General features: G+C 34.0%; 1 protein-coding gene across 1 annotated transcript; it reads right to left on the reverse strand.

Annotated features, from left to right (window-relative positions):
• Window positions 1–336: 336 nt before the first annotated feature.
• LOC123546407 (usherin-like) lies at window positions 337–25,738 on the reverse strand. The gene is made up of 16 exons (XM_053551975.1): window positions 25,456–25,738; window positions 21,549–21,999; window positions 19,933–20,053; window positions 13,348–13,447; window positions 12,223–12,289; window positions 11,834–11,893; window positions 11,308–11,515; window positions 10,495–10,646; window positions 9,944–10,090; window positions 9,447–9,645; window positions 6,982–7,312; window positions 5,590–5,768; window positions 3,553–3,692; window positions 2,299–2,484; window positions 1,407–1,503; window positions 337–612 (listed from the first exon to the last, which is right to left on the reverse strand). Exons 2-16 carry the CDS (start codon window positions 21,956–21,958, stop codon window positions 337–339), a joined length of 2,673 nt encoding a protein of 890 aa, XP_053407950.1. The 5' UTR covers window positions 21,959–21,999; window positions 25,456–25,738.
• Window positions 25,739–26,782: the final 1,044 nt, after the last annotated feature.

Genomic DNA, 26,782 nt, shown 5'->3' on the forward strand with positions numbered 1-26,782 from the left:
ATTATACCAGCAATAATGGTGTACGTCAAGTGGCACATGTTCATGTTTTTAAATACACGTTAGCTCATATCAGTCAGTAATTTTGTGACATTTAAATGTGTTACCACTTGATATTTTCCAATGTTTTATGCATATACACTTTATTTCCAGATATGTTATCTCTCAAACAGGAAATTGTTATTGTTGCAAATAGCGTAGCAATCTCTCTAAATGTATATAGTACCGGTATATTACTGCTCATGCACTCTCACAAAATGAGACATTTCAACCATTCATAAAATTGTTAAGTTTAATGTATTTTTCTTTCAAAGATATGTTAACTCTTCTCAAATATAATCAAAAAGGTACAAGAATATAAACCAGTGTAAACCATTTAAATAAAGCTACCTTTATTTTGAAGACTTTGTCAAACGTGTTCCTGAATGTTTCCGAATTACTGACGTAAACTACAGGGTCGGCAACAACCATCAACATTGTTCCATATGTTCTAGAAACATTCTCGAACGTTGTAACTCCGTCCAGTCCGAAGCCGTATGAAAGAGTCAGGTTTGTACCAACTTGATCGACCATTGGTGTTTGGCAATACAATCCAGCAGGCTCCGAGGAGCAGACCTATATGGAAGAATAAAGATTACACTGCTGAGTTTCTTAGTTAAATTCGATGTGTTCAACGACCAATGGTTTTAATTTCATACAAATGCATTTGATAGAAATTTTATATTTGTCTTAATTTCATCACACCGTAAGATGTTAATGTAGCCATTTTCTCCACTCCATAGGAAATATTTGGTAGAAATAAACTTCTTTAAAATGGATAACGGTTGTATATCATAATCAAAGAAGCTTTTCACATACCAGTTTTACCTAAAAGAATATCTTTAACATACAAAAAATGTTCCGAAGGACGCAAACTTTGTTACACCGTGAACAAGAATTTTAAAATGCGCAAGCCTGGTTTCAGATTGATTTCGCCTGTGGTGGGAACTCAGTCTGTTCAATAAAGATTTGGATAATTCGAAGTAGGCGTGAATTTTCACCAAATTAACAAAAAAATACCAAATCGTTTTAGTCGCAGTAAGTTAACTATGGGGCAACTGTTCTTGTATTCTCTGTTCATCTGTTGTATCAAACAAATCCAAGATTTTCTGAAAGGTATCACGTATTAGAATATCAGAATTAATTTGTTATGCAATAACCTTAGTACATACTGGTGATGAAGTAAGTCTTCACTTTCGTTGTCGGTGTGTATATAGATGATTAAATCTGAAACTCTGAACAGTCTGTAAGACGTTTAAAAGTAGCAACTAATCTGTCGACATACTTCATATTAAACAGCGGCATAAAACTAAATGCGGGGTAGTACAGTATGTTCTTTTTCAATTGTAAATAGACAATTATCTAATTACTGATTCTGCCTCAAGCCCTTTGTTCAGGTACACTCGCATCTTTGGATAAGCCACGCTGTCCAGGTTACTGCCTAGTAGTCGAAGTGTGCAGCCGCCGCTGGAAACAGACGTTACGTTTTAAAACACAGTAGGATTTAATAATGAGAAACATTTAAACCATACCGAACATAATATTCATGTAAAGAACAGTTTTGTGAAATATATGAATAAATCAAATCTTAAATAATATTTCAAAAGCAAAAAGACAACTTGATAGTAAAATCGGTTTGGTCAAGTGTGTTCACGAGTGGTAAAGTGAGTAAAACACCGCTCCAGCCCGATGGCATGGGACTAAGCGTATGACCTTTTGTAATTTTAAGTTTCTTTACTGGCATTTTAGCTCTTGCCAAGTCTACACGTTTTCTTTTGTGCATTTCACTACTCCATGATATAAAAAGACTAGAAACAATAACAACATTGTGGATGTAAATCCATCAATATTAAACGCAAGCGGAAGGCCGCGTTTGTGTGAGAGCTTTTTTACGAGGCAATACAGGGATAAGCTTCATCATTACAACTGGCTACTTCTAGAGGATGTCTCAAACCAATTGGTGGAATTCGATGGGAAAGTCGTTTTAAAGGCAATGACTGATAACACATTGATACCCACCCCTCCCTCACCTCCTGTCACTGTCCGCTAATCGATCACGCCTATCGTTTGTTAAATTTCATGTCAGTAATAGGCGTACGTACAGGCCTCCGTTCGACCAAACTGAGCTTAAAGATTACAGCCACAAAACATATTGTCATAATAAAACAAGACCACCACTTTTAATCACAAATCTCCATTACTGTTCTTCAGTACAACTGTTATAATACAGAGTAACAAAGATCGACAGATCGACCGGAGTACCTTGAAAAACTCCTGACTGGCGCTGTCGGTACAATGAGCTGCGGATTTTTCCTGTATGTGAAGCTTCCTGTTTCTCTTTCAAATCTCTCATCACGATACGTTTTACCTAGATTTGTCCATGTAAGAGATAATGATTTTTCACCTTCTGTAAAATTCTTTGTCTTGAAGATAATAAATGTCAGGCTTCTGCAACGAAATATTCATTATTGTAAAGAAAATGTTATACTCCATCAAGCAAGCAACTGAAAAGGTTTTTAGTAAACTTTTTACCGACAAAGACACCAGAGTATTTACTTGCTCAAAGCACACATCGCGTACATAGCTATTAGACTTTTATGATCACTTGACACTTTGTAAGCGGAAGAAACAAGTTAATCCAATCTTTTGCTCAACTATTTAGTGAAAAATATTCCAATCTTTTTTCGTATAGATACCCTATGACCTACTGTCATTTGGGATAGGAATACATCTAAACTGTAAAAACATCCGAGGATTCTCTTTTCGCACTGTCTGAAAAGTTGGTTTTCAAATTCTTACAATTGTAAGTTTGAAAAAAGTCCGTGATTTTGACTGCTGAATAAATGTAGTGAAATGACTCAATGAAACTTCAATGTGCCTTTAACTTTTCCTGATAAAATAGTGTAGATGTATGAACTCTTATTTTTGATAGGTAGTTTTTTTTACATTTTATTTTCGAGGCACCTCTGAATGATTATATGATTATAGATAGTTTTACCCAACAAGTGCCTTTAAACTGCACTCGTGAAATTTTATTATGATTGTTATTCTTTCTTAACATTTGGAAAGCTTTACCTTATTAGTTTATTATGTTGAAGTATTTCACTTTTCAGAGCAGTCTATGTTCCCGTGAAATTAAAAAAAATATTGGAAAAGGAAATAAATAATCCTGATATATAAGAATATACCGGTATACTGTTTCCAAGGGAATCAACTTAAAAAACAACCTTCTGACTGGAAAATACATCTTCCACAGTTGTTAGTTTGTATACTAAGATGTTGTTCCTGTTTTTGGGAAGAAACTAGCGACAGCAGTTATTTAATTACCCTATATATAGGGAGACCGTGAATAATCGCATGCTGCTTTCTGCATATAGACTGTGAAAGTAAAGGATCAAGAACAAATTGAGATTTTTAAAGTTAAGAAAAGTCTGACTAGAATTGTCCTGCTATATGGTTTTAGCCCTTGTGTAAGTTTACAGAATTCGATTCAGAACTGTTTTGCAATGCTTTTACCTGTTAACTTCTCTTTGTTGTTCTCCATCAAGCTTAAGAGCAACTTGTGCTTTCATACCAAGTAATGTTCCTGTCAATGTCAACAATGTGCCTCCGGCTATTGGCCCAAAACTTGGTTCTAATTTCAATTCACCAGGTATCTAAAATACAATTTTAGTTTTTACATAATCTTGAGTAATTAAATAGCTTCATATGTCAAAAACTGAAGCATTATTATGCGACTATCTAAATGCATGCTGACGTCTTCAACACGGATTAAATCTAATTTGTGTACTATTAACAATATGCCACCGCTCCAGTTTATGGAATTTCTCTACCTACATAAATGGTAAAGTGTATCAGGATTTTTAAAAGTAGATACTAAATGCCTGGTATGGAACCGACAGGAAATACCACCAGCAAGCGCTGCACATTACAAATATTTCATTGGTTGTTCAAGCATAACTATAAAAGTTGGTAAAATGCATTGAGACGTACCCATCACAACGATAACACTTTTGTCAAATGAAAATTCAATATTCTTTCACTTCGCAATGATGGCAGATTTTGAATAGAATATATATTAGAATTGCTGTTAAGTTAGTCTCTGATATGGTCCGGGGCAACCTGCTATTCGAAACGTTCTTTAGTAGATATTGTTGAGATAAATCGAACATCTAAAGATAATGTTTCGTCGCCACCTTACAGGTCAATAATTATTATAAAATCACAATTTAACTTCAGATTAGAAAAATGCAGACCAATCTTAATACAAAATACTTGACTGCTGAATTAACTATCGCTTGAAAATGTAAAAACAAAAACAAAATTTTTATCTGACAATTTAGGAAACTAGAGTTGTCACAGGAGTGACGAATTATACCCCCACAATGTGGCCTTGTCACAGAGCTAAGCAAATGTCAAAGCTGAACATGCTTGACCTTTGACCTACTGAACTCAATATCAATAGAAGTCATCTGCTGGTCATGATCAACCTCCCTATGAAGTTTCATGATCCTCGGCCCGAGCATTCTCAAGTTATTGTCCGAAAAAGGTTTAAATGTTCCGGGTCATTCTGATCTTTGACCTTTGGAACTCAAAATCAATACAGGTCATAAGCTGGTCATGACCATCCTCCCTATTAAGTTTCGTGATCCTAGTCCCAAGCATTCTGAAAGTTATTGTCCGAAAACCGTTTAAATGTTCCGGGTAACTGTGACCTTGACCTGTGACCTACTGACCACATAATCATAAGGGTTCGTTTGCTGGTCATACCCAACCTCCCTATCAATTTTCATGATCCTAGGCCCAAGCGTTCTCAAGTTATCATCTGGAAACCGTTTAACTGTTTCGTGTTATTGTGATCTTGACCTTTGACCTACTAGCCTCAAAGTCAAACTTGACTTGTATTTTATCATGTTACACCTGTGTAAAAAAATTATGATCTTAGACCCAAGCGTTCTCATGTTCTCAAGTTATCATCCGGAAACCGTTTAACTGTTCCGAGTCACTGTGACCTTGACCTTTGACCTACTGACCTTAAAGTAGAACTTGACCTGTATTTCATGATGTTACACCTGTGTATCAATCATCCGGAAACCATTTAACTGTTCCGAGTCATTGTGACCTTGACCTTTGACATACAGACCTCAAAGTCAAATTTGACCTGCATTTCATGATGTTAGATCTGTGTACCATAATTTATGATCCTAGGTCTAATCGTTCTCAAGTTATCATCCGGAAACCGTTTAACTGTTCAGGGTCACTGTAACCTTGAGCTTTGACCTACTGACCCCAAATTCGAACTTGACCTGTATTTTCTGATGTTACACCTGTGTACCAAAAATTATTTAAATCGGTCAAGCCTTTCATGAGTTATCCGGAAATCATGAAAACCAACGAACCGACCGACCGACCAACCGACCGACTGACCGACCGCCAAGCACAAGCCAAGTACATATATATATAAACTAGATCTATTGATTATTATAAATGACCTAATTGAAATTCAGAATTATCAATCAATGTATCCTCCAGAACATGTATTCAAAGACTTACACACTGCCTGTTCCCATCATCGTTGTGATCCTTTCCATCAACACACGGACATTGACCAGTGACATTATTACACGTCAAGGACTCTGATCCGACAATGTTACATGAACAGTTCTCACAACCAGCTTCCTTGTCCGCGGACAAACCAAAATATGTATCTTTACAGGCGCTGCATTTCTGACCTAAGATGGAATGTGATACATATTTTTATGGTAATGGATCTACTACCAGCTTCCCGTTCTTATAAGATATAACATATATTTTTTGTTAAAGATACAGACACATGCATAAAGTGGGCATTCGTTTATCTTGACAAATATTTATAGAATCTAGATCTACCACACTCTACAAAGGAAGACAATAGATATGCATGAGTGAAAACACATGTTAGATCTAGTATGCTCCCTTCGCTGTGATGGACAAATGAATAATTTTTACGCTTATAATAATGATTACCCACTAGTCTATATTTCTATTGCTTTAATTTGAATAAGACTGGAAACGTTCGAAACTTTTTGAAGCACGGAACGCTTAGACGCCATAATTACGTCAATTCCGACGTCATATTTAACGTTACAACTGAAGTAATTACATCTCTAGTCCCACTATAAAATTATTTTTGCGTATCCAATGTGAGTTGAATACAGGGTTTTAATAAATGTAGTCAACCTGATGTTGAATATACACTAGCATTAACAATACCTGGTCAGTGAATGACATCGAAGAAAATAGGTTATGTAGATCTACAGTCAGTGAAACAGTGAACTTCTCATATAAAAGCGAACACATTGTAAAACACTTGCAAGAATTATATGTATGTTACTACTCATTCATACAGAAACATGTATTTTGATGCGTTCTGATTACTAACTGTATTCCCTGTAATTTTACGATTGTATACAGCACACGTTTTGTTTTCTACCTGCTACTGAGAGAGTGAGTTACAGTTTAATTTATTTTAAAACTTTATAAAAGCAAGATAAGAATGTTGCAAAGAAGGTGCATGTAAACAACCGTCTTGACTAATCAAGTGGAAAATACAATGTAACATCTACAGATAAATGTGGAAAGTCAGGTCAGTCATTCAAAACCACTCTATAGGAAAAAGAAGTGACTTTCATGCAGAATTAAAACTACGTGACATATATCAACTCGAAATGATTGCTAAATTAGCTATGAATGCGGTAGAATTCAAAACTTAAAAGTTGTTAAGGAGAATTTTTCATATAAAATGCTAACTGCTAAAGATGGAATAAGAAACAGATCTTGTGTTATAACATCAAAACGTTGCATTTTAAAAGACAGACAAAAGGACACCATTACAAGAAAGACCGATGCTAATATAGAGTATTAAAGATATGAAATTAGTGAAAGTAAATAAAAGTATATAATAACCTTGTACATTAACTTTACATTCACATTTCCCAGTGTTATTATTACAGTTGGGTTCCACATCCATTGTGCCTGAAGCATCGCAATCACAGAATGTGCAGCCAGAAGATTTTGTAATATCATAATAGTTTGGTAAACATGTTGCGCAATTACCAGTAGTGGTTTCTACATTTTGTTTACAGATGCAGGTAAGACTATCACTGCAACTGGTTATACCCTCAGGATTACAAGGGCATGCAGTACACCCGCTACTACTAAAGCCTCCTGTGTTATGTTTGCATTTTGTACACTGTCGATCTTCAATGTTTGCGCGACATTTGCATTGTCCACCAACCTGTTTTTCAAAACAATATAATAGCTGAACTGGACATTTTAAAGACATTTCTTATCAAATAACACTATTTTCTAAGGAATTACATTTCAAGATGGTGAGAAAAATTCTAAATCTGTAAATGAAGGTTGATGTTTGAGTTAAATTAATTTTGATTGGTTTACATAGGGGTAGTAAGTACGTTTTGAATTTTAATCTTTAGCCTGCTGGCGGCAAATGATTCTTCCTTTGCGGTCAGTACAGACCAAGATCAGCTTGCTCATCCGTGCAGACTGGTCATGGTCTGCACTGTTTGCTTTTCAGTCTGTAAATTTTCAATGAACGTCCCTTCGAATAATAAATGGTATTGCCGAAAGTGAATGATGGACCAGTCCCTTTTAGAAATTTAGCAGGCTAAAGGATAAAAATATTTTAATCACTGATTGTACTGGCAAAATTTTAACTTTTATCGGAAATTCATGTGCAAAAGTTTCGACGTTCACATTTCAAATTCTCTTCATACAATGTTACAATGTAGAATATCGTTCAAATTTGATTGTAATGATAAATTCAGAATCAGATATTATAAAATTAATACCTTTGGTATTTTTATAACGTTGTATTCTATGAATGGTATTGTCTTATATTTAAAAAGAAATCGATCAAAAAGATTTAGTAATCTGTAAATAGCCAAAACATTGCACACTAGTAGATATAAAAACAAACCAAAACAAGAGCTGTCACTAATGTTGACAAATGCCCCTGCAGCACGTTGACCTTTGACCTGGTGACCTTGACCTTTGACCTGGTGACCCCAAAGTCAGTAGTGGTGGTGTACTCAATAAGTACTATCAGCATGTGAAGTTTGAAGGTCCTGGGTGAAGTGGTTCGCGAGTAAAGTGCCTTCATGCAAAAACTTAACGTTTGCCCCTGTGACCTTGACCTTTGACCTGGTGACCCCAAAGTCAGTAGGGTTGGTGTACTCATAAAGTACTATCAGCATGTAAAGTTTATAGGTCCTGTGTGAAGTAGTTCGCGAGTAAAGTGCCTTCATGCAAAAAGTTAACGTTGGCCCCTGTGACCTTGACCTTTGACCTGGTGACCTCAAAGTCAGTAGGAGTGGTGTACTCAATAAGTACTATCAGCATGTAAAGTTTGAAGGTCTTGGGTGCAGTGGTTCGCGAGTAAAGTGCCTTCATGCAAAAAGTTAACGTTGGCCCCTGTGACCTTGACCTTTGACCTGGTTACTCCAATGTCAGTAAGAGTGGTGTACTTAATAAGTACTATCAGCATGTGAAGTTTGAACGTCCCAGGTGCAGTGGTTCGCGAGTAAAGTGCCTTCATGCGAAAAGTTAACGTTGGCCCTTGTGACCTTGACCTTTGATCTGGTAACCCCAAAGTCAGTAAAGGTAGTGTACTCAATAAGTACTGTCAGCATGTGAGGTTTGAAGGTTCTGGATGCAGTGGTTCGTGAGTAAAGTGCCTTCATGCAAAAAGTTAACGTTGGCCCCTGTGACCTTGACCTTTGACCTGGTGATCCCAAAGTCAGTAGGGATGGTGTACTCAATAAGTACTATCAGCATGTGAAGTTTGAAGGTCCTGGGTGCAGTGGTTCGCGAGTAAAAGGCCTTCATGCAAAAGGTTAACGTTGGCCCCTGTGACCTTGAACTTTGACCCGGTAACCCAAAGTCAGTAAGGGTGGTATACTCAACAAGTACTATCAGCATGTGAAGTTTGAAGGTCCTGGGTGCAGTGGTTCGCGAGTAAAAGGCCTTAACGCAAAATGTTAACGATGGTCTCTGTGACCTTGACCTTTGAACTGGTAACCCCAAAGTCAGTAGGGGTGGTATACTCAATATGTACTATCAGCAGGTGAAGTTTGAAGGTCCTGGGTGCAGTGGTTCGTGAGTAAAGTGCCTTCATGCAAAAAGTTAACGTTGTGACGAACGAACGAACTAACAAACTAACGAACGAACGAGCGGACGGACAGTTGAAAACTAATATGTCTCCCTTCGGGGGCATAAAAAAAGGGGGGAAAAACAAAACAAACATGTTTTGTTCGACATTTGAGGTCGATCCGATGACAGCTTTAAGTTACAAATGTTCAGATAGGGAAATAGTGAATATTTTAAACGATATATGTTATAAACATTATTACCTGGTCGCATATGTTATCTAATCTACCAGTTGTGTTGCAGCTACAAGAGTTTCCACATTTAAAGTCATCAGTTGAACGATAGAACTCGTCCTTACATTGGTCACAATGTTTGCTGGTTGTTTCAGAAGATGAGATACAATTGCATGTGTAATTGCCTTGTGAGATGGAACAACCTTGGTCTTGTCCAAAGCAGTTGCATCTATAATATATCAATTAATTTATTTCAATATAAATAACAATGTCGTTTTGTTTTCAGAAAAAAAAAACTGTACATATGTACCTTTTTGAACTTTATTATCTTTTGTTTCGTAGATCCTTCGCGTTATAAACTGATAAAAAATGCTTGAAACTTCTGTTAAATGACATAATATTATTATATTTAGTACAGTTTTCAGATTTATTTTAATATGAATTATAAGTTACTAATATCAAACAATGAACATAATTATATCTAAACAAGATTGGTTACATGAACAAGAAACGTAATCATCGCTTACCTTGCCTCCAGTTTCAGTTCACTCACAGTGAAATAGCTCTTTGCAGAAAACATTGCCTGCACAACAATTTTATCAGCGATCAACTCTTGATATTCTGTTCGCTTTTTTACTGAACTCGGATCAAAATTATATGAAAAAGATTCACCGCTGAAAAAACAGAGAAGGTTCATATCAAGAGTACATAACAGCGCTATTGGTCGTGGCATTATTTGTTTCTGATATTGCTTAATAAAGAAATTACGTATTCCCATCCTGATGTTTTCCCAGTCTGGCAACCTGGATTAAGCACTATTGACAAGGATTACATAAATTAAATATACAAATATCCCAACACGGTTTCTAAATAAATTAGGAAAGGCACTCTGTTGACAAGTTCGTGTTATAAGATATTATTCTAAATTGCACTATTGTACGGCTAAAATGACGAGACTGGTATGTTTACGAGGAATCAATAAATATATGGCTCCCATATATATGGCAACATGATGAATCAATGTGAATGTAAATCTATGACAGTTTGTTATTCCATTGGGTCCCAAACAGATATATACCTTGAACTGGTATTGAGCGAATCGCAGTGTCCAGCATTTCCACCACAAGATGACTTGAAGTTAAGAACCCTGTTTTCTGTCGTGCCAATGAACAATATGACTTGTAGGCTAGTGGGTGCATTCTTGATACCGTTGACAGAAATACTTTTTATCTGCAAATATATGCATCATAATACTAGTACTCTCATTTCAAATTGATAATTTTAAACCCGAGGGCATTCAATACCTCACAATTCATCACATATTTATATACACATACATCTTTCGAAGAGAAGTCTAGCAGAAAAAGAACAGTTAATTGGATCGTATTGTGAAGTTACTCAATACAATACGTGAAGCATAGAACGGCAAGCACATAAGAATAGACTCGGTTTGACTGAGTCTGTTCATGAGAGATATTGGAATGTGCAACACCCATCAAGCATCCTATCAAGGCTTGAGCGGGAGTCCAATAATGTAAAAGTGAATGTACTCCATGACCCCAAAGGACCAGAAAATAGCACAATACCGGTAAGAAAACAGCATACCTCAATTCAATGAAGGCTTAGGACAGCATAAAATGTTTCCTGTCAAGAGCTCTCGACTAAAACTGGGATAAAAGTTTTCAATACTTGATAATCAGCAAATACATGAAACGGACAAAGATCAAACTTTTAGTGATATGTGATGTTAGAATGAGATTATGCCTGAAATGGTCATATATATACCGAAATAAAAGCTTATATATACCGGCACTGGATGCTTATAAAGGCCCGAACATGAAAATAACGGTTATAGTAACATATCATATATAACCCAATAAGTAAATCAGACCTGGAACTGGTTTTTCAGCGTCAGCGTTACATTGATGTTCTTTTCATTTTCAGAGATCCATGATGTTGAATTATCTTTGTCAGTCATGTATTCTGGAATGTGAACGCTTGTACCTAGTCGTAACACTTCTATGCTATCACCATTTTTACATTTCATATTCTGCACCGGTAATGTATCTTGTACCAAGGTTGGATGTGTTACTGGGCATCTGAAACAAATTAAATTAATTTGTAAGATGTAGACTATCAAATAGCACTGAAACAAGAGAAATATGATGGGCCTTTTATCGTTCACATAAGCGAAGGTTTCAGTTCTAAGATTCTTTTCAAAACCAGTCCCGTGTCCATGAATTAATGTACTTACACTTTCTTTGTGTAACCTACTTCAAAATAATTTGACGCAAAACGCTGAGAATATACGAAACAAAACTGTCCTAATTTTGTTAATGATGCAGATAATGTTCTGTACAGTACATATGACACACTGCAAAGTTGATTATAAAAACATCATGAAATAGACTGTTTACCTACAATCCGACATTAAGATGATTCTTTTAAATGTTCCGATGTACAAAGAATCGACTTCCCTGAAAAGAAATGTAACAACATTTCAGCGTGCATAAAAAAACTGTTTCCTTGTTATATTTTATAAAACTACAGATAATAATAAATAAATAATAAATATCTAGCCAAGGACTGCTTCGGCGTCATTGCTCAAATTAACTCATGAAAGAAAATAGTTCGAGTAAAAAATGTCACAAGTATGACATAAAAAAATCAACCATGTCACAAATACATAATGTGTAAGTTTTGAGTCACTTACCATTTTTCATATATTATGCACCCTAAAATAGAAATAAGTTCCGGCTCTGAAGTATCATCTCAAACGTGGTTAAGTGTTTGATAAATATAATACCTGTCTGTGAGGGAGTCGGAATACCAGCGAGCGTCTACCATGCTAATTGTATCTAGGGTAGTCAGATCTGCATCAAAACAAATAATACAGTGAAATAATCTTGTTTTTTTAAATGTACATAAAAGTACACCTTGTTTGTAACGGAAAGTTATGGAATGAGAGCAATATGAGACTCATCAAACTTAGGAAAGAACCGACCTTATTGTTTTAGCACTTAAATAAGTTCAACAGAAGAGTCAGTTTTTGTTAAAGCATGATCACTAGATTTCTAGTATACACCTTACTGATTAACTTGTACATGAGGTATTTAAAGTCGCATATAAAAATCACTAAACGACTTGCACAGGAGTTATGTATATTAACATTTCTGATTTACTCGCACACGAGTTATTTAAGGTTAATTATACGTACTGATGATTAAATCTTGTACAGGAATTATTTAAGGTTCAATATACACATTACTGATTTCATTTTACAGCAGTCATCTATTTTATTTAAGGTAACACATGCAAAATACTGACTCACTCGTGCTAGAGTTATTTATGGCAGCGTTTCAAGCTTGATGAAATTGCATTTACCTAAATATTCAAAGGTTTTCCCCTTTTTATACTAAGAAAGAAAGTAAAATGATAAAGTTATGCAGTTTTTGGACAGGTCGTTTAAATTTCTAAAATGGAACACAGCGTTACGAATATTCTCAGACAGGCTTCCCTGAAACAGGAAATGATGTATAATTTTTCTGTAAAACTTTTGAATATAGGAGGTAAGTAACTCTGAGCTGTAAGCATTGGTAAAAGTTTGATGATAGATTAAACATTTTGTTCCTTTTAGTGACTTATAACTTTTCGCTTTCTTAATATAAAAGAAAAGTTGCAAATGTTAGCAAATAAAAATAACCATTGTAAGTGTCCTTTACAGATGCCTCAGTGCAAACTGAAAAAGATTATTTTTACACATTTGTTTTGACACATTTATAATTGAATATATTATAAAACTGCAATAACAGTGTAATGGCATACAGTGCAACTACTGGCGTACATGGTTTCAAAAGGTTTACTACATATGCAATCTTGAAATAGTTCTGATATTTTTCAAGAAGATTGTGTAAGAGAAAAGCCAACTCACTAGTTTTTGGTCCAAGTTTTAAGGTGTGTGTTCCGCTTCCCGTAAACGATATATCTGTCTGTTTTGCATTGTTTACAAACCATGACAGCGTCCCGTCATACTGAAATAATGATATTATAAATGATATAGTTTTTTTAGTTTTATTTTTTCAAAGTTCCATAAGGCAAAATAGCCCATGAGGAAGAACAAAACATAATACATGGCAGGACAGTGTTTAACAAATGTATACAATGATATGGTTCATCGGAGAAGGTATACAATAAATTGCATATCAATTACAAACATATCAATCATTTAAGAACACATGATGATACAAAAATAATGATTTCATTAAAGTAATATGAATAAGTGCTTAACAGAACTTACTAGTGTCACATTTTGAATATTACACATGTTACAGAATCTCGTCATTTTACATATATATTTGTTTTGTAAATAGTGGATACATGTAATAGCTTTGACTAATACATATGTTATATCATTGTTTTATACTATGTGGGTAAATGTAGTACCGGTAGCATTCGATCAATAGATATGTTATATCCTGTATGCTTATACAAACACATATATACACATTTTCAATCATATACACATCATATGTATACTATATATACACAATATGAAAGTTGACCTTGCCGAAACGAAACACAAGCTCAACATATCAAATAAACTGTAAATTATAGTTTATCATGATACTATTACGTTAAACAAAATACACTGCAAAAATAAGAATTAAACTAGGATTCTTATGGCAGTTTGCCTTAAGAAAATACCAGTTAAAATGACTATAAATGAGAGGTTAGAATATTAGTTTAAAGCGTACAGTATACCGTGTCTAGGCGTACATATAGCACTTATGTTCATTTACTAAATTAATTAAATCATTTATTTATCTATACATACTACAGTAACGAAATACATACGTCTGTAATAAAAGGGAGTATCTAATATTAAGAAACATTAACATTATTTTCGTTGACAGCAACTGGGTATAACCTTTCTTTTCTTAAAGCAAAAGCTTTGTTCACAAAATTCCCTAACTTTCGTATTATGCAAACATTTTCAGAATTTAACAGTTCAATAAATTTTGGCATATTTGGTCTTTTCCAGTAATACATGGGAATAAAACGTTTTCTTAGATTATTATATACTTTACATTCCAATACAAAATGGTATTCATCTTCTAAAACATCACAAGAAAAACATTTCCTTTCATTAAGAGGTGTACTGTTTGGCTTAGTCCATCTGCCAGTTTCAATATGCAATCTGTGAGAAGAAACTCTTAACTTAGTAAAATCTGTACAAAAACGTTTGATGTTTATACAATTGAGATATGGTTGAAACTTAAAAATAGCAATATGTCTGTAGAATATAGCCCTGCTTGAATTGTCTAACCTACTTGACCAATTTTGTACAAATTGATCTTTTAATCTTTGTTTTACGTGCCATAAGAACAGGTTAGTGTTACCAACACTTTGCATAAACCATGCATCATAAAAACCTAACGTACATAAAAGATTTTTTACTAGTGAACACCAGTTTGTTTTATTTGGGTAATTTTCACAATCATTTTTCAATAAATTATACACTTTGTTAACAAATTTGTTCTCATTTGTATGCAATATTTTTACCCAGTATTTTATGATGTTATAATAACGCACTGACTGGAAAGATAATCTACCGAGTTCACCATATATGAAATCGTTTTGAGTAGTTTTCTTAACACATAATATGCGTTTGCAAAATTGCATGTGAACTCTTTCAATTGCATTGCCATGTACAAAACCCCAAACTTCACTGCTGTAGTTAAGAATAGGACTTATTAGCTTATCAAAAAGATCCAACCTATGAGAAGTAGAAATATTTACAAATCTATAAAGATATTTGTTCATTTTGAATATGGCTTTCATTGCCTGGCCTGCAATTGTATTTTGTGCTTCTGCAAAAGATCCGCCTGTAGTAAAAACGATACCCAAATATGTAAATTTAGTAACAATATCAATAATCTGCTCTTTATAATAAAAATTCATATCTCTAGGTAATCTTCCTCCTTTTCTAAATATCATGATTTTAGTTTTAGACGTATTCACGGTAAGCTTCCATCTATCACAATAATCTGACAGAACATTTAAACCAATTTGCAATTCATCTCTGCTATTTGCAAAAATAACAATATCATCGGCATACATAATTAAAAACATTTTAAACATATTAACATCAATGCCTTCAATTTCACTTTTAATATATTGATCTTCTAAGTCATTTAGAAACAGTGAAAAGAGAAAGGGAGATAAGCATTCACCTTGTTTTACACCAAGTATACATTCATATTCATCACTTAATTTGTTACAATATTTTACTCTTGCTTTCACTGTTGAGTACATAGATCGTATTATATTCAAAATTTTGCCACGTACACCTAATTTTATCATCTTAAACCATAAATTATCACGCACAATGTAGTCAAAAGCTTTAGTAAAATCAATGAATGCACAGAAAAGTTGTCGGCCTTGGTTAAGCATGTGAGTAATAAGGCCATGCAATACAAAAATATTATCAGTAGTTCCCATATTCGGTCTAAACCCTGCTTGCGCTTCTACATATACACCATATATTTCAGCCCAATGAGACAATCTATTATTTAGAATGCGGGTGAAAAGTTTACCCAATACACTTAGTAACGTTATGCCTCTATAGTTATTTACGTCATTAATGCTGCCCTTTTTATGTAATGGAATTACAAAACCTTCAGACCAGCTTACTGGAAAATAACCTTTTTCGAAAATTTTGTTAAATAGAAATATTAATGATGACATAAATACATGTTTACCGTGAATAAAAAATTCGTTCAAAAAGGGTATCTGGGCCTCCGCTTCTACCAGGTTTAAGTTGCTTTATAGCTTTGGTAATTTCATACTCATTAATTGTGATGTTTAATTCATCAAACATAACTCCAAATTCATCATTTTCGTAACGTTCAATAAAATATGTAATATCCTCATCTGGTGAGTAAAAATGGCTCTGTGGGTTATTGACAGCTTTAAAGTATTGTTCAAAAGTTTCAATATGTACATTAGACCGTTGAATGCCAGCACTTTTCTTTAACATATTCCAATAAAGTTTTGCATTTTTATGTCTAGCTTGAACAAGTTTTTAATGATTCAGCTTTATCGTATTCAAATCTACATTTTCTAATACATGATTTATAATCAGATCTTGCACGTACCATATTAATTCTGTTTTCGTCACATTTATTTAATCTGTAAGTATTCAACATTCTATAAAAAACAGTTCTCTTTTCAAAACATTCTTCATTGAACCATGCATTATTATTATCAGAGGATATGACATTATCAGATTTGACATTTATATACTTTTTAAACAAAGGGGACGCAACTTCTTCTATCAAAATTGTAAATTCATCTATACACTCATCAATATCTTGATTGTTTTCCGCAACATTTATATGCTCATTAAAACTGTTTAATTTATCAACAATACACTGTGATGAAACACCATCAATAAAATCATTTTTCAGGTCATTGGACCATACATATTTGTATTTCACGTTTTCATACTCAGTATTTGTTTCATGAACACATGGCTTTTCAAATTCAAAAGTAAAAGAGACAACACAATGATCAGACAAAAGATTCGGGTCTGAGACATTAAAACTTTTAATAAATCTGAAAAGACTTTGTGTCCCTATTACATAGTCTACTAGACTGGAACCTCTGTTCCCAACAAACGTGTATTTGCCTATACCTTTATCACTACCGACACGGCCATTAAAAATACGTAATCCAGTATGCTTGCATAGATCAAGCAGTAAAGTACCATTATTATTCATTCGACCAGTATCTTGAGAAAAGCGTTTCATTTCAGTATCAATAACATAGTCATCAGGCAACATGTTCATATGTATAAAATTATCATCTGTTACATAGTCAGGATAATCTGAGGTACGGGCATTCATGTCCCCGCAAAGTAAAAGATTAAAATCATTTTTATATTTTGCATCTAAACTAGTTATATAATCTATTAACCTATCAAATACATTAGAATCTATCATAGATTGTCTGCTGCTGTCGTCCGGCACAACATAACATAAGCAGATAAACAGATCATTCTCTAATGACAGATTAAGACCATTAATTTTTATACATATGATATCATCACTACTTTTAAAAACAAGCGTTTCACTAGACACATATTCATTTCTTATATATACAATAATACCCCTGATACCCTTTTACTATTTTTCTTATTTTCAGTTCTGTTCAAAACAAAATACTCAAACTGATTGACAGCCAACTGTGAAAAATCATTTGTCCAACTTTCAGTCAACAGTACCACGTCGCTATCTTTAAATATTTGTTGAAATTCTGGGGATTCAAGTTTATTTGTTCTTTTTGAAGAAATACCTTGAATATTTAAAAGCGCGAACCGTAGCGACACCTTCTCCTGTCTGTACTAGTGACCTGTATTGTTGACAGAATGACCTAATCTATTAATAGATTCCTGTTCATCTTCCCGGCAAGGTAATCTATTTTTAGCCACGGGAGAAACCCTGTCATTGTTCCTTGTATTTTCGACGCTTGTTCTCCTATACGGACTAGAAGAGTGCAAGCGCCTCTCCGACCTAGATACTGCACGCATATTTCGTGATCGACCTCTGTCAGAAGAAACCGGTTTTTCCTCACTGCTATTTGACCCACTTTCTGTCGTATTATTTACCTGTTGTGTATTGGGCGGACATACAATAACAGGACCACCGTCTAATGTGACTGTATCTGAATTGGTCACTGATGATTCCGAGTCAAGATTTAAATACACGGGGTCAGTTTCAATCTGTGTGTTTTTATGGACTTGTGAGATAGGTGGTTGGCAGGTAGACGGGGATTTCACTTCCGATATATCTTTTAACTGGGACAGAAAGGACTCGCTATTTGACGGCTGCCCCGCTTCGGACTGGGCGGCAGTAGTGGTGTCACTGAAATGGACATTATCTTGGGTATTCGAGACTGGTGTAACAAAATACGGGCTCGCACCAAATAGTGTAGCACCTGTCAGGAACGGATAAGCATTATCAAGTGATTTGACATTTGACAGTTCATGGATATGATGTTCGTTTACTGCCTGAGGATATGCTTGGGACACTGAAGGGAAATTCATAAATGTATATGTGTAGTTGATGAGCCAAGTATTAAAACTTTTACAAACCAATCTGTCAATATTTATAATAAACTACTGGAGCGTCAACGTTGTTTGATTCTATTTCTACGAGGGCCGACACTTTCATTACAGATAAAAATGAAAACAAGTACTTTAATAAAATTTCGTATTTGAAGTATGCACTACTGACCGCAATCAAACTCTGTAAGCAAACTATCATGAGTGCTAATGACGTTGCAATTTCCTATCTCGAACAATGAAATATCTTATTTTAATTTTATATGACACACGCGTAGGATTTTTTGTTTCAGCGAACATGGAGACAATTTTTCCCAGAATTTGAAAAATCATTCAATCATTATTAAAAAGATCCCTCCCTCATCATTGATATATTCCAATTTAGACAATTTGTGTCCTCGGGATATTAGAATTATTCATGTCCAATTTCTTTAATTAAATTTCTGGTTTTATATGCTCCATGGATTTTTCCACAGAAATTGTTGTTGTATTTACATTCCCCGCCTCAGCGTTTACTTGTAACTGTGGCGACAGGAAAAGGCTAGTCTTTAGTCTTAATGCAGTGGACATGTTTTTTTTTTTTTTTTTTTTTTTTTTTTTTTTTTTTTAAAAAGATATTCTGTACGATTTTGAGTATGCTATATATATAGTTCTACATACAAAACATATTAATTTTATTTATTCCTTATTCGTAACTAAGAAATAATTTCACATTACTGGTGCATTTTTGAATTATATACTAAGTAAATTGATTATGTTTACAAGATATGGGCTCTATAGGCACAGTTGACAAAAAGACGTCCTAATCGATAACTTGAATGACATAAGGAATCAATTTACACAGTTTGAGAGATTTTGCTTCACAGAAGTTACAGAATCATTAGATGAATTCCAAATCTTGATAATTTTTTACTACGTTAAAAAATCCCATAATGTACAACAAACATAATCAATCTATAAATACACCGTCCTCCAAACGTATGAAACACTGAAAACTTCAGATAAAGTCATGACGATAGACGGAATGTATAATTTATTGTTCCAGCATGACAGTCGAATATACCACAGAGTATAAAGACATGTCATTTGTCATACATTTACAGGTACATGTAGTGTAATCCAAGCAAAGGTAGTTGAATACCATTTATAAGACTATCTTCAATGCCGCACCAAAATTCAGTATATTATTTAAAAAATGATGAATAAACTTTATATTATATCAGTTTTGTAGAAAATAATCCGTTTGGAACATTTCTTATTTCTCTTTGTGTAGTTAACGCTCCAAGAAAATGTCAGCGACGTGCAACTTATTTCGAAATATTACGATAGAATACTAATAAGTTAACGCAGCTGTAATATATTGACATCATCAATATAAAATAAAACTATTACCCTGATGACAACCAAATACCATTGCGATGACGAGGCAATAGCTCCTTCTGTGTTGCCCAAGTTAAATTTTGAACTCCTATATTCCAATCGCAGTCCATTTTGGTCAATACTTAATATCTCACTAGAATTAAAGAAAGCAAGTTACACTAAAATCATTCAAAATTGAATGTTCATGTACAATACAAATAAAAAACTTATAACATCAGTTCATTAAATCTCAGTATTTAATTACTTTGTCCCTCATTCGAAGAAAGCGGTGTATAATGTTTTGCTGATGTCGGTCGGTCGGTCCGTAGACCTATCGATTTCCTGATGATAACTCAAGAACGCTTGGGCCTGGGATCATGAATGTTAATAGAGAGGATATTCATAACCAGCAGATGACCCCTATTGATTTTGAGATCAGTTTGTCATAGGTTTAAACGGTTTCCGGATAATAACTTGAAAACACTTAAGCATAGGATCATGAATCTTGACAGAGATATTGGTCATGACCAGCGGATGACCACTATTGCTTTTGATATCAGTAGGTCAAAGGTCAAGGTCACAGTGACCCGGAAGAATTAAATGGTTTCTGGGCGAAAACTTCTGAACGCTTGGGCATTGGATCACGAAACTTGATAGGGAGGTTGATCATTATCAGCGGATGACCCTATTGTTTAAGAAATCAGTGGGTCAAAGGTCAAGGTCACAGTGACACGGAACAGTTAAACCGTTTCCGAACGATAACTTGAGAACGCTTGGGCGTAGGATCACGTAATGTAATAGGGAGGTTGATCATGGCCAGCAGTTGATCCCAAAAGGTTTTGATATCAGTAGGTCAAAGGTCAAGGTCACAGTGACCCGAAACAGTTAAACAGTTTCTGGACCATAACTTAAGAACGCTTGGGCCTAGTATCACGAAATTTAATAGGGCCAGCAGATGACCCCTGTTAATTTTGAGATCTGTAGGTCGAAGGTCAAGGTCACAGTGACCCGGAACAGTTTGACGGTTTCCAGACGATAACTTGAGAACGCTTAGGTCTAGGATCACAAAACCTAAAAGGGAGGTTGATCATGACCAGCAGACGACCCCTATCGATTTTGTGATCAGTAGGTCAAAGGTCAAGATCACAATGACCAAATAATTTCTGTTCCTCGTGCAGTTACTGAATGCATCAAGGGGGATATTTCGTGTTGTACAACCTCTTGTTTATCTACGCTTTTACTTGTATAATTAATTTAATGTACTTTTGTAGGGTCGTAATCTAATCACAGACAATATGTAAACGTGCAATTTTTATTTAGCGCAGGTAACTGTTCACATTAGCCAATGCAACGTTCGAATTTAAGTTTTGAATAGTGTATGTTCCTGTTAAATAATCAAGTAACTGAAATATGTTGACTTCACTGTTTCGTGTAATAACAGATGGTTGTAATAGTGAAGAACGATTTTATAATATATGAGATAGCAAGTTTTCAATTGATTAAAAGCTACCTATTTCGAAGCATTCTTGATATCTTTACAAATCTGCTGCAGTTTATTCTTAAAGCAAGATATTTAAAACTTTGACTTTTTTCTCAAAATGGATAAGGCGATATTGTGTTGTTCAGAACTTTATAAAATAATGACTTACCAAGTACTACTGCAGGAAACTTTAATCCATGCTGTAACTGCAAAGTATTTTTGACTACTAGACGTAACAGGTTCTTCGATTACACAATCGTTTGTGTTACCATTGAACTTAACAGTTCCATTTGCTGTATTAGCTGCACTGCTGCTTGGATATTCACTGGAACTCAATCCCTTGCAGTTTGCAGGTAGATTCTTTAAAGGAGCTTGAGAAGTTGGAAATGTATTTCTGTTAGGACATGCCGAATTGCAGTTATATGTTCCGCCAGTAGAGCAAGTACTTGTTGCACTAATAGTACTGTACTGTGCAACAGTGTCTGAGAAATTCGTTGGAAATATAAATGTTTCTCCATATACACTCTTTGTTTTCAAGATACATAACAAAAATAGTTTGAAGAGCCAAAGACCCTGCATTATTTACTATTCACAGCTGAGAGGTCTTTATATCCTTATATCTGAAAGTAGAATATTTGAACCATATAATTATATAAACAGAAATGTTATGTGGTTTATATTTCTATATTTAAAATTCAATGATAAATCAAAGGGTTTCAATCAATGTTCAAACCTTAAGGGAGACAAAAAAATGAGATTAGTCGTGTAACATCAAATACAATATAACTAGGAAACAGAAATATAGATAATCTTTGTATTTCGAAACAGAAACATCATTTCAATGTACATATACTTCAGAAACTTTTCTCCATACTTTCAGTATAGTTTTTAAATCCTGTGTGTATAGCATTGAAACAGAACAGAATATCATATTATCATGTATGTGTGTCTTTTAAACAGAAATATTACTATCCTTTATGTATAACTTTGAAACTGAAATACTACTATTCATTATGTATAGCATTGAAACATTACTATCAATCGTTTATCACTTTGAAACAGAAACATTACCATCATTTATGTATAACTTTGAAACATTACTATCCTTTATGTATGAACTTGAAACAGAAACATTACTATCCTTAATGTTTAACTTTGAAAATTACTATCCTTTATGTCTAGCTTTGAAACAGAAACATTAAACTCCTAATCATAGTAAATGTATAATTTTGAAACATTACTTTCATTTTAGTGTAACTTTGAAACATTACTATCCTTTATGTATAACTCTAAAAGAGAGACACTAATATCCATTATGTGTAACTTCAAAACAATACGGTCCTTTATTTATAACTTGGAACCATTACGGTGCTTTGTTTTATAACTTGGAAATATTATGATCCTTTGTTTATACTTTGAAACATTACAATCTTTTATTCATAATGTTGAAACAGGAATATTACTGTCCTTTATGCATAACTTTGAAACATAGATATTACTCTCCACTACTAACATAATACATACGTTCCCTTAAAACGACATAAAAACAGACATTCCACAATCCTGCATATGCTATTTTTATGTTTTATTCAGCCAATAAAATGCTTTTGGTGTATACTGGATACCAAAAACTATTCTTTTGCATAAATGCAGTATCAAGATTTGTTTCATTGAGAGATTTTATTTCATGATTTTTACATTTATCCGGTTATTATATATCATCATGTAATGTAATGCAAATGTCATCACATAACTGTACATATAGATACATATTTAATTAAATGCAAAACATGTTGTTTTATGAACGCAAAAGCATAGTTAATCGAAATGTGTATAAACACGTTCGTGCGCATGTAAAGTGATATAGCTCTTAATATGTCCAACTATTCGAAGTCGTTAGTCTGTATGTGAAATCAATAAGTTTTTGTTGAATGGATCAGATTAACTTCCTTGTTTCAACAGTGAGTGAAACTTCTTTATCAAACTCAAACAAGTGATTTGGTCTTTCAAGTGTTCATCTGACATACATTTAATACGAAGATATACATTTACATTCACACTAGTAATGCAAATAATCATGAGTGTCGCGCAAGAGATGATCGTCCATTTTTGTCATGGCTTAAAGCAAGACATTATCTGACAGGTCTGTAATCACCGGGACATTTTACTTTTACTTGAATTACCTCAAGCCCAAGAAAACATTTCAGTTCCCACTACGTGTAAGATAAATAGTATTAGAAAGGCAGATGAGATCATTTGATTGGTATTCATCTTATTTAAATCACTGAAAAGTGATTGTATAATTTTGTTTCACTATGACCCTATACACAATTTATCATATATAGTCCCATATACATTACTGCCTTAAGTATGTATCTAAAAACTACCTGACGCCCACACTTATAACAATTAATGACCTAATATCAAAATTCAGTACAATGTAGCATGACTGTAAAAAAAGAAATTAACGAAACAATGTAATATTCGTAGATGATTTACATTTAAAATGTTTTGGATTCAGTATAAAAGATAGAAAGATACAATTTAAACCGAAGTGTTAGTCTACTCTAAATGATCGATGTACATAAATGTATTTTTTTTTTCAAAACCATGGTCACTTTAAGGAACCACATCCTTACGTATATATCTGCATGTTATGGTTGATCTTCGGTGGAGGTTGAAAAAAGACATATATCGGTACACAATCTTGCGCTATGTCATTTAAAACCAACTACTTATATCAATATCAAATTGACACATCTCCAGCTTAAAATACCGGGTCTAAATAATGTTTTCGACGTATGACCTCGTACGTCTTCAGCTCTGAAAAAAAGTTGTGTATCAGGTGTTCTACACAAGTGAATCCATGTACTTAGCAATATTTTAAATACTGACTGAATCATCAAAGGACTGTAACTCCTGTACAACTGCAGGATTTAATTTCTGTTCCCTAACGTATAGCCTCGCATATCTCCTCAACAAGAATAAGTGGAGTTCAACAAAAACAGTTATGTAATAAGGCGTACACTTTGAACAATTTAACTATTGAAAGGTCAATGTTCGGATTTGTATAAAGTGATTTAATACCTGACAGTGCAAGTACGGAATAAATCTTAAATGCATGATAAATAAGGAGTTTGACGCAAGTGACTTTATGCTCTATATACTATTTTTAAGGAATCAAGGGCCCGTTACTCATACAGCATATCAGCGACGACGTCATCTCAGAAAGATCGAAGTTTTAGTACATAGTGTTTTGACGTACGGACAACCGGATGTACGAACAGAACGATGCCTCAGATTGAGTAAGGGTACATATGACACGGCTATTTGTTTAAGATCTGTTCGCTGATCTGTAGGCAAAGTAAATCACGAGCACTTATGTCAAGTGATGACGAGAAGTGATTTCAATGCCGGGGCTTGTGAGTAATGACAATGATTTTCGACGTTAGTTGTAAGTATTGTACTATTTAATTGACCTGTCAAAACATGTTTTCTGGGTGCATGCCCCCCTCCCCCACCCCCACTCCCCGGAAAATTTTGAAATTCAGCGCTTCATTTCCTGCATTCTTGGGCATTTTAGGAGCATTTAAGAACACCTTTTCCACAGCAATTTTATATACAATATACCGCTTATTTTCACATTTTTATGAGCTCACCTGTTAAGTCAGGGAAAAAATAAAATTAAGTTTTCTTAAGGGTAAAATTCTTTGTTTCTTTGAGATAATCCACAGAAATATGAATTACGTCGGAGTCGTATGTTACAGCAACCACATACACTTTGAATGCGGTCCTAATGTTGCATTTTCTTTCCTTCTTCTTTTCTTTCCTTTTTAAGGATTTTCCAGGGGTTGGGGTCCGAACCCCCGAATCCCCCTGGATCCGCGCATGCATAATACAGTCTTAACAGGTTTGACATTTTATTATTTGTGTTGATTCGGTGTGGTAATTAGCTACTTAACTATCTTTTCCTTAGAGATTATCCTACAGAAGTCTGTTTCTTGTATAATTTCAATTTCAAAAACGTTTACTTTCTAATTTCTGTGTTTCTGACTTTTTTCAGACCTACAACTTACCTTATATATCAGAAACTCATGTTATGATCCCATCTCAGTTATAAATCCTCGTACGTACAATAAAAAAAAAAACGTTTGTTAGAATCCTCTTTATTATCCCAAATGCTAATATCCTGTATTTGTATGTAATAAGTTCCAACAGATTGAATTTTCTTAAGGAACTTAATATAAATTAATTTAGTGTAAACCGGTTTTAAAAGTAGTCATAAATTTACTGTAAATACTCTTCCAATCTTTATACGCCTTTGATTGCAGATAAGTGTTAACACTTCACAATCATGCAGTACGATTTGATTTTGTCAATTATTTTTTTTTCTTCCGGGTTTAAATGGTATAAGATTTCTTATTTAAACATATTTTTATTTCTTTTTAAAAGAATACAGATATATTCAAGCAGCATTCCATATAGACAAGATAATGCAAAAAAGTTTGATTGACAAGTTTTAACAATTTATTTATTGTAAGTAAGTACATGTAAGTATTTTATGTAGATAACATACTTCTCGGTCGGCATTTCGGTACACACAGGAAAATCGCTCAGTTCGGGTATATTTTGTTTGTTTATAATTTCATTATTACTTGAATATGGGCACGAGAACGAGTGCTTTCCTGGCCAGACGGTCTCAATTATTTTCTCAAATACTTCGCCCAATTTTTTTTCACGGACCAAATTTGTAGATAACGTGCACACTGAGATTTGGGCGAAGTATAGAAAGAAAGCATTGAGAATGTGTGGCAGAAGCTTTGAGTCCAGGAAAAGTACTCATTTTCCCGTCTTCGACGCTTTTTATCTTACTACAATCCGTCATATTATGAAACAGATTTCAGCAAAATATGTTATCCGAATCGAGTCATTTACGATACCGAAAGTTCACGTGGGTCGTTTTCGTAAACATTATGTTTGTAAACATTTAAGAGTGCGTTTTGTAACCTAAACTCAGGGTTCCATATTTTAATGTGTCTGGTGTAAGAAAAACGTGAGCTCAAGCTAAAACTAATCCAAAAGAAAGGTAATTTTGTAAGTAGAGAAATTTTGGTTTGAAAACATTTAAACACGTATGACTAAGTAATCGAACTGTACAGCAGTCCAACATAACAAAGCAAAAACATTTAGAGAACTAAAACATATGAATGCACCTGTATACAATGAAATCGATGAAATGACAAGAAGAAAAAACAAACTTCAAATTTCCAAATATTTACATACAAGGAAAGGAACTTGAAATGATTTATTTTGCACAGCTGTTTGTTAAAATGCTGTTCAAAGTGACATTCAAATAAATCCCTCTTGGTATTTTATAAATCGATATGAACTTAATGATAAAAA

This window comes from Mercenaria mercenaria, chromosome 9 (assembly GCF_021730395.1).
Source record: "Mercenaria mercenaria strain notata chromosome 9, MADL_Memer_1, whole genome shotgun sequence".
NCBI lineage: Eukaryota > Metazoa > Mollusca > Bivalvia > Venerida > Veneridae > Mercenaria > Mercenaria mercenaria.

What these genes read in the sequence shown, in the direction of transcription:
- LOC123546407 (XM_053551975.1), bottom strand. Translation starts at nt 21,958, where the DNA reads ATGCAGGGTCTTTGGCTCTTCAAACTATTTTTGTTATGTATCTTGAAA. An exon ending in TCGCTCAATACCAGTTCAAG is followed by an intron (nt 10,091 to 10,494) that starts GTATATATCTGT and finishes CTGTTTTTTCAG; the next exon opens with CGGTGAATCTTTTTCATATA. An exon ending in ATGATGGGAACAGGCAGTGT is followed by an intron (nt 3,693 to 5,589) that starts GTAAGTCTTTGA and finishes ATTGTATTTTAG; the next exon opens with ATACCTGGTGAATTGAAATT.